Consider the following 12,229-nt stretch of genomic DNA (forward strand, 5'->3'; position numbering starts at 1 on the left):
TAATTAATTGAAAATGGATAATAAAGGAAACATTTTTGTTGTTCAAAATTTATAATAATGTATTTCTGTAAATAGACTGTTGGTTGATTTGGAACTATGTTTCATATCTTTTGTTTCTTTTGTAAACACTATAGAATGTATTCAGCAAATACTTGATTTAACAATATCCTTTATTTTATATTCTCTTACATTTGCCAAAATATGTTTCAAGTACATTTTTTATTTCATCCTTGACACTAAAAATAAATTTATCATTTTACCACAGTATTTATATTTACTAAATTCATTCATTTCAAACAAATCTGTAAAGTGATGTACAAGATCTTAAGATATAAACCTATAATGACATAATTATAATAGGAAACAGTGGCCAGGAATATTCGTATTGTTATAAAACTTTATATTATTTAAAATCTCTACAAAAAAAAACTGTCAGACTCCAATTGGCAATGAAAACATAATTGCCATTAATGAATTTATTTTTTGATGTCAACTGATTAGGGACAAAATGTACCCAAAATGTGTTTTGGCAAATGTAAGAGAATATTGAATTAAGGATGTTGTATAGTAAAGTGTTTTCCGAATACATTCCGTAGTGTTTATGAAAGAAGTAAAAAAAAAAGACCTATTTAACATAAAATATGAATAAATATTACTTTTTGATTTTTAATACCATTTTGGTTCATTATTTGTTACAATATTTATTTAAAAGTATTGTAATAAATAATGATAGATTAAGAATGTAAGAATAACATGAATTTTTTAAATCATTGTTTTATGTAATTTTATAACTAGTTAATTTGATTTTGGATATATGGGCACTATGGTTTGACTCTATGGAGGACTTATGTAGGATCCTATAGTAACATTGCATTAGTAGTAGTAAACATTGGAACAAGCTGACAGACTGCAAAAACTTTATTTACTTCACAATTAATTCATTAACAACATGTATAATCTCTGTAAATAAAAACATCTGTAAAAACCAATAATGAAGACATCCATGTTTTGGCAACAAATAGAATGTACCATTTAAAGTCCTGTAAACCCACTAAATTGCAACAAGCATGGCTGATGAGTGACAAATAAACTGTTTGAAATGCATATCTTATTTGTAATAAAACTGTGTTCACCTATTACTGTTTGATTACTTTGGCAAATATCAATAGTGTGTTATATAGTGTGTTATAAGTCCTTAGATTCAAACCTTAGTGCTCATATATCCAAAATTGTAATGTAAGGACTAAAAACAAATCACCAATAGTTAATTTGAACTAAAATAATTTATATAGTTTTTCTGTTTTGGATTAAAACGCTTCTAATCTTAAATTTGTAAATGATAATGAAAAGTCTAAAAAGCTTTATAGTTTTATAGGATATATGCTTAACAAAAAAGTACTTCCTAATTCTTAAAGAAGCATTTTAAATTAAAGTAATATTTCAAAAAAATGCGTTGTCATTTATAAGAAAGACAAAGGTTGTTAATTATCTAACAGTGGTTAACTATATTTCTATTTCTTGTTCCCTAAAAAGCTGAAAGATATATCTTTCTAGCTAAATTTTATCTTACTATAATTGAAAAACATTTCAATTAAACTATTTTACATCTTTTAAAATTGAATGTGATGACGAATGAGGAACTAATTTATATGAAAGAAACTGAAGCATTGAGTAACAAATTCCAAAAGTTTATATTTTCTAAATGTTTCAAGGCATAAGTTAAACTTTTGGAATTCATTACTTAATATTTCACTTCCTCTCAAATAAATTATTTCCTCATTTATCAACAAATTCAGCCTCTGAAGATACAAAATAATTTATTCTTAGATTAAAAATTTTCTTAATAAGATATTTAATTCTAAATTAAAATTGGATGGTAAAGATTGGTCTGAAACATAATCAAAATGCTGCTAATGAGAGGTTAGCCGATTGGGGTGAGGAGTTTTCGACAGCCGAGTGGTCAATTCTGTCGTGTGGGTGCAGAATGGCTCACCGAGACAGGTTTACCATATAAAACCGTTTAATAAAATACATAAATTGTGTTCTTACAATAATTCAATAAGTCAGGCAAAAGCCTATCCAGCAATGGGTTACTATAACAGTTCCAAAAAAAAAAAAAAAAAAATGGAAAAGTTTGACTGTTCAATCGGTCCTTGGGTATTTTCGGTATGCTGGACGCAGAGAATGATGGCCCCAGGGCATGCACCAGCACTTGTAGAGATGTCCTCAGTGGACGAGTCAATCCTCGAAGATTCTGGATGTGACCTCGGCGATTCTGGACGAGGCAGCTTCCCGAAACCAGCAGGGGAACACTATGAACCAAAACCCAAGACCTCGTCAAGTTCCCAAAAACACAGTTTTATCGATTTTTCCACCACAGTCGCCTCTCCATTGGTCTCTCCTCGTCACATGGTGACAATTCGAAACCCAACGAAGGGCAAGGGAGAGGTTAATGTAGCATTGGAACATGACTCCTCTCCAACCTTGTTTTCCTCAACTTTACTCTATCTATTGTTTAAAATCTTTTAACAAGACAAAAGGTTCATTGTTTAAATCCGATCTTTCGCGCTACGAAACTTGACTCATAAAAAAAATTGTTAATTGCCTCCCTTCGGACCCCATTTGGGTCCTCACACTAAAATATTTAGCAGTATTTTGATTTAATCAGAGGAATCTATTTTATAGTGAATATTATTTGTAATTAATTAAAACAAAAGTAAAATTATTGGAAAAATTTTTGTGCGCCATTGCAATTTTTAATATCTTGATTTTAAGAGATTTTAGTAAAAGAATCATTTGGCTGGAACAATGTGGCAACTTAGTAGAGTTGTCAGGTGTCACAGTTTTCTGGGATTGTCCTGGATTTTTTCTGACTGACATCTAGCAACAGGTAGGGATTCCCAATACCAGTATCATGAGTAGTTTTAAAGTATCAATACAGATATCGGTATTGATACCAGCATTGGATGTCGAAACTGGAAATCTTGCAGGCTGTTGCTATTCAGTTTGTGGCCTGATTTTGAAATGTTTTGTGTAATTGAAACCTTTAATTTTAATATAAATAACATGCTTCATTCTAGTTGGTTGTTATTAACAAAGTATTAAAACTGATTTCAATGTTACTGTACTATATCAGTTCAATTGAGATATTAATATATTTTTAAGTTTTTCAAATAATTGGTAAGTTATTTATAAATAGTAATCTGAAATGAAATTTGATGCAATAAATTTATTGATTTTTGATCATTAATATTTATATCAGTTTAACTTAACCAAAAATAGTGTAAGATTTGGCTGTAAAAAACCAAAACGAACTTTAAAATCCAAATTCAGATTTGGTTTTGGATTTGGCTACAAAATCCAATTTTGATCAGATCTTACATGTCTGTGAAAAATGTAATGATACCAGATTCAATACCTCAAGAAAAGAATTGATACTGGTATCAGTTTTAGACCAAAAGTATCAAGTATATAAAGTACTCAGTATCAAAGAAAAGTATCAATATGATATTGTAAAGATATTGATATTCAGCAGTCCTCTTGTTGCTAGGGGCAACCCTAGCAACAAGAGGACTTTATTCTCAAAACTGTTCTTACAATGAAACATCTTTTTCTTTTTTCCACATGTTAAATGTATTTCTGTCACTGGCAGAGTAAAAATACACTTATTGCATGTCTTGGAATTAAAAAGTCTGTATTTTTTGCAAAGAACTCATTTTGACCTGGATTTTTATCCCCAAATACCTGGCCCAACCTACAACTTAGCCATTTAATAATCACTTATGACAGTCTAATGATTTTAATTATTTATATGTTATGTTTAAATTATAGCCAATATAAAAATATTGGCTAACATTCATTTTATATAAAACATTTTAAGAATTTTCTTTTAATTTAGTATATATTTTTTCATATTGTGAAGTGTATTTTTTCAAAATTTCTTTCATAATCATTTGATTTTTTTCTTTCATTCTTGGATGCAGTCTATAAGTAATGTATATTTTGAACTATTTTAATTCAAAATATACATTTCTAATTATTATTTGAAATGATCTAAATATAAAATTAAGAACATTATTTTTCCATGTTTTAAAAATTTTTATTTTGCAAATTTCCAGATTTTTTAAAGAAAATTTAATAGCATTATCAAATTTCTTAACATATTTTTGAGCAAACTATAAAAATAATTTTCAATTTTTATTTTCAGATGCTAATAAATATAATTTTGAAATGTTTATATTCAGTGATTTTTATTATCTATAAATGAATATCCTAACTTNGGAAACAAGCTTATAAATTCCATTTTTATAAAAGTCACAATTTTTAGAGTTGAAAAACTTCCCTAATTCCGTTTCTATAACCTCTCTATTTCTAATATAATATTCTCCTATAGACATGTTCTTATATTATTATTTTACAAACGTCAATTGCCAAGAAAATTTGTTATGGACCAAAAAGTTACAGATGGTTTCCACTTTTATAGAACTGCATTGGAAAATATTCCAATTACTTGAATACAGTAGTTTCTTCCAATGATGAAGAGAATGCTGCCATTTCAAGTCAGTTCATCTCAACTTTTCCATTGCATTAAAAATCTGCAAGTGAGATTTGACCAATTATGTCACTTTTGGTCAATAAATTTCATGTTAGTACAACTGTTAACAACTTGATAAACAGCAAGTGCTTTTTAAATGTTGGAATTCGTTTTTAATACACTTTTTTCATGGTGATATGCTAAAAGTCTTTTGAGAAAAAGTTTGAAACTGAAACTGTCAGTGAGAATCACTGGATGGATTTTCCACTGCAGTTATCCACAAGGATTTTAATCTTTTCTCTTTCCACAATATAAGGTGGGAGCCAACCTTCAGAAATCATTAAAAATGAGGTCTGAATTATTTTATAGATTATGGAAGCTTTTTATTTTTAAGCCATATATTTTTATTAATGACATATATAACATATGCATTTGCATTGTCTTGGAATAAACATATAGTTTTATTGTATTGAAATATTTTTTCTCAGTGCATTATTAATATGTTAAAGGACTTTGAGTAATATTTACTGTTGATTGTTAAATAATGAGATAAGAAAAAGTTCATATAAGCAATTCCTTTCATGTCCTGGAACTTACCTGTTGATAGAATTTGATTTTGATATGATAATTGAATTCATTTCCACTCTTTCTTACATGTAATTTAAGTATAAAATGATGTGCTCAGGTTTCATTATGTTATGATTTGATTCAAACAACTTTGATACTTTTCATTAAAATGCTGCTTAAGTTTTTGTAAGTGCAATTATTCATCATGATGGAAAGTACTGGATTACTTAATTATCTTCTGGAAAACAGGTTTTTATAGATATTAAAATCAGTATTGTTAATACTTAATCTTTATTTTAAATAGAAAAGTTTTATTTAAATACTGATAATTTATATAGTTCTTTTCAATTATTCTTGTTTGATATGAAATTTTTAAAAATTTTAAAATGTAGTTTAACCATTTGATATTTATTTTCAGGTTTGGAACGTGTTGCTGAAGAATTAATGGGGGCAGGGAAATGGAAAAGATTAACAAAACCTTTTAAAGGTAATCATGTTAATGAATGTTATAATAATTCTTGTAAACAAAGAAAATATTAAGGAAATAAAGTAAATAAATTTATTTTATAATCATCATATAACTGCTTGAGGGGTATAAACAAGTTTGAATATATATTTAAAAGCTTCTTGCCTGCATTACTGTTTTTATAAAATAATAGTTAACTAGAACCAATGGATCAAGTTTATTACACACTCAGTGAATTTAATTAATGAAATGTCAAATTTAATTAAACATCAACTGTATGAACATATAGAATTAATAAAAACAAATAAAAACAGAATCAATGATAGTAACAGGCATGAAATAAATGAAATGTGATAAGATTTTAAATATAAAAAGTTATTTATAGTTTAATTGTTAAGAATTCCATAGTCACATAATATCCAGTGGTCAGCAGAAATACATCTGTTAGGTAATAACAGATGTTAGAAAAGCAGTAATAAACAAGCAGTAAAACCCTAGGAGTAGCAACAAAAATGTGTTAAATGTAAGTACAAGTTGACATATTCTTGTTGTTTATTTGCTAAATGAACTCACTGTTATAAATTTGATAATAGAGAGATTGCGGCTGATGTTTTCATCGCAAAAACGTGTATGTTGGACATTCAATGCTGCCCTCCTGTGAGCCTAGAAGTTTGACAATGGCATTTGGAATGTCAAGCATGATTCCACTGACATTCCAAATGACATTGTCAAACTTCTAGGCTCACAGGAGAGCAGCATTGAACATCCAACATACACATTTTTGCGATGAAAATGTCAGCCGCAACCTCTCTATTATGACAGTATGATAATGACAAAAATTTGTATGAAATATGAATAACAACTATAATATAATGAAAAAATTAAAAACAATCCAAAAATAGGAAATGCAAAGACAGCTAACATAGCCTATAAAAAAGATATGGTGGATGTGGATGAAAAGAGTACAGTTTTAACCAGAAAGAAGACACAAGATCTATATTACAAGTTTTTGCACCCTTGTTTGAATTGTAATTCAGTTATGTGAGTGGTTTGTCTATATGCTATAATTATTCTTTAAACCTTGTGAATCATAACAAGGTAATTTGAATAACTTATCTATATGTTATATTATGTATCAGGTAACCAAAAAAGTTCTGTCGTTTTTTGTTGAAAGAAAACAAACATAAAAATGTATAGGAAATAACAATTTATTCATCAAAATAACCACCCTCACATTCAATAACCTGTTCCCAACGGGAAACAAGCTTATAAATTCCATTTTTATAAAAGTCACAATTTTTAGAGTTGAAAAACTTCCCTAATTCCGTTTCTATAACCTCTCTATTTCTAAACTGTCAATTTCGCAGATGATTATCTAGGCTTAAAAATAGGTGATAGTCAGAAGGGCTAATGTCAGGGAAATAAGGAGGGTGCAAANAAGTGGATCCTTATTAGTGCATAAAATTCTAAAAACTGTTGGATTATGCTTATAGACAAGGTTTATGTTGTTCATTTTAGTCAGTTCCTTGTGTATGTGCCTTAATATATAAGGTGGTATCAGAAAGTTTCTGGACTAGACCTATAAGAATTTACAGGATAATGTTGTTAGAATTTATTGACCATCCCCTTCAAAATAGTCCATTTGAGAGTAAATACAGTGATTCCAGAACTTCTTCAATGACTCAAAGCACTGTGGAAATTACTTCCCACAAGCTATCCAATACTGCCTGCAATTCCATTTCGATTTCATCAATGGTTTTGAAGCAATGTCCTTTCAATTTCATTTTCAGGAACAAGGCAAAGTCACGGGGACTGTCAGGTAAGTAGAGTTTGGAATAACCACCATTCTGGCACAATGTGCTCTCTCACACCTCTCTGAAAACAATGTGTGAGAGGATGCATTGTTGTGATGCAACAGCCAATTGTGGTTGCACCACAGTTTCAGTATTTTTTATCTTACATTTTCTCAAAACATTGCAGTAAACCAAACCCTCTTCTCAGAGATTAGTTATGAAAACATATTTCTTGGTATTTCAAAAGAATTAATTAAGCTTTGTATCAAATAAGCAGTAAACCCATATTGTTTGGCAACCTTCTCAATATAATTCGACTTGATGTAAGTATCATAAAACATTCTTTAAACTTTGTAGTTTCACAAAAAACGACAGAACTTTTTTGGTTACCTAATAATTTAAACTAAGTTGTACATCTAAGGTTTAATTATAGTGTTAATGATTGTTATCAGAGACTCTGTTTTTTGAGATTGCTATTATCGTTTGTAAGATCCAATTGAAAAGGGCTAGACAGGCTAAAATGCATATTGGAAAAATAAAAGGGTTAATTAAATTTGTTGAGAGGGTAATTTAGCCTGATTTATTGGTTCTGGTTAACTATTATCTTGTAAAAGTCAGAATATACTTTATTTGTCTAAGATATTCTAGTATCTTTATACCTTCAAGTAGTTGAAGTTATCTTTTATATACTCATTAAGTCAACTATGCATGAAATGATGTTCAAGATCAGTAAGCTTAAATATTATCATATTTTATGAATTATTTTATTTTTATTGTTAGTCATTGTTAATCATAATTAAAAGAAAGTGAATTTTTGCAAAAATTTACTTTCTTTTAATTTTATATATAAAATATTAAAAGATTTATTTAACAGTTTGAACTGCAAAAAAATATTTTAATCAATTAAAAAAAATGGCATAACTATGATTTTGCTCAGGGGTGATCTGGAAGGAAGATCTAAAAAGTACAGTCAGAATAAACAAAAATTAAGCATACCATAAAGCACCATTTATTTATAAACAACAAAGTCATTACAATTTAAATACAGCTTATAGTAGGATTCAAGTTCTCTAGGTTTCATTCCTAAGTCATTTATAATTTCATCTATGTTCACCTGCAGTTTTCTGTGAACAAAGAGCAAAATAATTTGACAACACTGGAGAAGTAACCAAATGAAAGAAATAGTACACCATGTATAACTCCAGCAATATATTTAATTAACCAAAAACAAAAACATTTTTTGATCTACTTCCACAGGCCTTCTTTAGTGGAACATCAAACTTAAATGAAAAAAATAACAAGAAGAACATTCAAAATACATATTAATTTAAATGCAATAGAAATAATTATAATTAAAAAGAATGGGAAGAATGTTTTAAATCAATAGAACATTTGTACATTTCAAATACAAGTAAAATGGCAAGGCCATTTTTGGGAAGACACTATGTCTCGGAAACTCAGGACTCAACTGCACACTGTTTTCTAAGGAAAAGAGAAAAATGAGCACTAACCGATGAGAAAAAGCTGACACTGGTACTTGGGGTCCTGGCATAGATTACGGTGGGCTTCATTGCCACCGTGGTTATGATGGGTTGTGTTGTCATGGGCCTGTTCTTGGCTATGGTAAGTGGGAAGATATTTGTACCCAAATTGTCCCAATGTTACTCTCTTGCTCTCGTCGTTTTGTCATTCTGCAAAATGACAAGAGAAAGAGAATACACACATAATGTGTGTCACATGTTTGTCAAAATTTGATTTCACAGCGTCTGCATTTCAAACTTCCCAACAATCAACCCATGCACAAATCTCACACTAGTGCCTTTTTGTAGAAATGGTATTGCCATTTTGTATTTTATTTTGACTCAGTTTTCGGTCCCCTGACTATCTACAAGTCTGGTTTTTTTATGTGCACCAAATACACTGTGCCAAATTGCAACTCCTGACATGTACTCCTTCATACCTCTAAGGTGTCTAGCCATTGACAGCAGCCTATTTTATAGACAAGACATAGTCTCATCAACGAGGGATATAAGAAATAAATAAATAAATACATAGTGTAATCAAAACTTAAAAATTTAACTACAAGCAAATGTAAATGGTACAAAAATAAAATAAAAATAGTAATAAAAATAAACAATTATTGGGAGATCAAGCCTAAGTTCATATGTAGATTTTCATGTCGTTGATAATGTATAAGCATCCCTATGATTGATACAAAGGTGTTTTCTATTTGCTTTAAAAATTTTTAGTAACTCCAAGAACTTGATAGATTTAGGGCTCCTGGCAGGTCTAATGATCTTAGCCTTTACATTGAATTTACATCCTGCTTAGAGGCATCAGCTGCTAAAACCATGGTGTTGAAATTTTTTCAACAACATATTTATATTTCTTAATTCTTTGTAGTAGTGTGCATCTGGTAGTTCTCACATATGTTAATTGCATGTTGAAGTACTGATACTCATTTGGAACGGCATAAACATTTGAGGAGTTGGTGTAGCTAAGTGAATTGCCTAACACCTATCTTTAGTATCAAATTACTTACAATTTAAATATTAATAATAGTGGAAAAATATCCCATTTCATTACAGTGATCTTTTGACTTTTACTAAGTGGATCCTTATTAGTGCATAAAATTCTAAAAACTGTTGGATTATGCTTATAGACAAGGTTTATGTTGTTCATTTTAGTCAGTTCCTTGTGTATGTGCCTTAATATATAAGGTGGTATCAGAAAGTTTCTGGACTAGACCTATAAGAATTTACAGGATAATGTTGTTAGAATTTATTGACCATCCCCTTCAAAATAGTCCATTTGAGAGTAAATACAGTGATTCCAGAACTTCTTCAATGACTCAAAGCACTGTGGAAATTACTTCCCACAAGCTATCCAATACTGCCTGCAATTCCATTTCGATTTCATCAATGGTTTTGAAGCAATGTCCTTTCAATTTCATTTTCAGGAACAAGGCAAAGTCACGGGGACTGTCAGGTAAGTAGAGTTTGGAATAACCACCATTCTGGCACAATGTGCTCTCTCACACCTCTCTGAAAACAATGTGTGAGAGGATGCATTGTTGTGATGCAACAGCCAATTGTGGTTGCACCACAGTTTCAGTATTTTTTATCTTACATTTTCTCAAAACATTGCAGTAAACCAAACCCTCTTCTCAGAGATTAGTTATGAAAACATATTTCTTGGTATTTCAAAAGAATTAATTAAGCTTTGTATCAAATAAGCAGTAAACCCATATTGTTTGGCAACCTTCTCAATATAATTCGACTTGATGTAAGTATCATAATATTATTGCAATGGGTGTATGGCGCCCATTGGCTACAGGCCGATTCTGACGATAGAGGGTGCAAGGAAAGAAAAAAGCGAACTTTGACTGGTCACCCACTTTTCGAGGAACAGCTACGGGAAATGGACGCAGCACAAACAACTTAAAACCTTCGACCGATGTCGGGCTGTAATATTGTGCATTACTGTATATATATATATATGTGTGGGTGTGTGTATATATTGGTAAATAAAGAAAGAGATATAAAATTTCAACTGGATGTATCCTGAGCAGCACCGAGCGATTAGCATAGGGGATTGAACTCCAAAGGTGTAAGCTGGGTATGACCTGAATGCCGACAGTTTCGTGGAGAATGGATTGAATAAATTGTATGGAATGAAAGCAAGTTGATAAGTAGGCTTATGGTAAATGCCAATGTAAATTTCACCATTGTTGCAAGTTTTGAATATGGCCAAAAAATGGACCGAGGCATCTCTTGCCAGGAAACTATAAGAATTATTGTTGAGTTTACATGGAAACTGAGATCTGGTTTACTGTGCCATAATACAAATGTTTTACTGATTTAAAACGTTCTTCCCATTGTTTTTAATTTAAATTATTTCCATTGCATTTAATATGTATTTCGAATGTTCTTCTTGTTTTTTTTTTTTTTTTTTTTAATGTGCTGGCTGGAGAGGAATGTGTAATCTGACTTAAATTATCATTCTGGCATTCTTCGGGATAAACCGACATGCTGGTTTTTACCATACTGAAATATCTGATTTCATGGTCTCCCCAATATGCTGGTCATTCTGCAAAAATATGGTGGATACAGTATCCAGGTCATTCTGGCTTCCAGGCAGCAAGAATGACCTAGATTAGATACTGTAATACTGTAGATACTACATGGTGTACAATGTTTATTTTTAGTCATATGTGGTTTTCTCATTTTATAGAAAGTTTCTGATTAGTTTATTCAATAGATGAACATTAATAATTTTACTTAACAAAATTAAAATTTTGAAGATACTTTGTCAAATACTTTGTCAAAATCCCATTCAAGTTAAACAGTTTATCAAACTGTTCAACTTGAATGTTTAACTTGAATGAATTTTGAGTTAACCAGTTTGATTTAACCTTTGCTAGATGATTGGAGAAAGAAAATAACTTCAAATTAACCAGATTCCACTATATTATTTAAAATATAATAAATATTTATAATTATATTTTAATTTCATTTTATGTTATAGTATATTAATGATACATATATCATTAATATATTAGAAATATTCTTATTAGTGATGTAACGAATATTCGGTTACTATTCGGCATATTCGGCCTATTTTTCACTATTCGGCCGGATACCGAATATTTAATCACTATTCGGCCGAATACCGAATACCTTAAAACGGGAGTAATAAATAACAAAAACACAGTAAATTACAGTAATCATTTTGGTATTTAGATTTAATGTTATCGAGTTAGTGTTGTTTGTTTATATTTATTTATAACTTGTAACACGCACAAAATAAAAAAGAAAATAATATTAGTCACATGTATTCACAATTTATAATTACAAAGATCAGCACACG

General features: G+C 29.8%; 1 protein-coding gene across 4 annotated transcripts in view; it reads left to right on the plus strand.

Annotated features, from left to right (window-relative positions):
* The window catches only part of LOC111628425 (mushroom body large-type Kenyon cell-specific protein 1-like), a 165,178-nt gene that overhangs the window by 42,392 nt on the left and 110,557 nt on the right, over window positions 1-12,229 (plus strand). For all 4 annotated transcript variants that reach the window (XM_023372202.1, XM_023372201.1, XM_023372203.1 and 1 more), the window contains exon 2: window positions 5,520-5,588. In XM_023372202.1, the coding sequence (XP_023227970.1) occupies window positions 5,520-5,588 (69 nt within the window). The remainder of the gene's footprint in view (window positions 1-5,519; window positions 5,589-12,229) is intronic.

The sequence above is a fragment of the Centruroides sculpturatus genome, unplaced genomic scaffold (genome assembly GCF_000671375.1).
Source record: "Centruroides sculpturatus isolate CEXI.00-Female unplaced genomic scaffold, Cexi_2.0 scaffold557, whole genome shotgun sequence".
NCBI lineage: Eukaryota > Metazoa > Arthropoda > Arachnida > Scorpiones > Buthidae > Centruroides > Centruroides sculpturatus.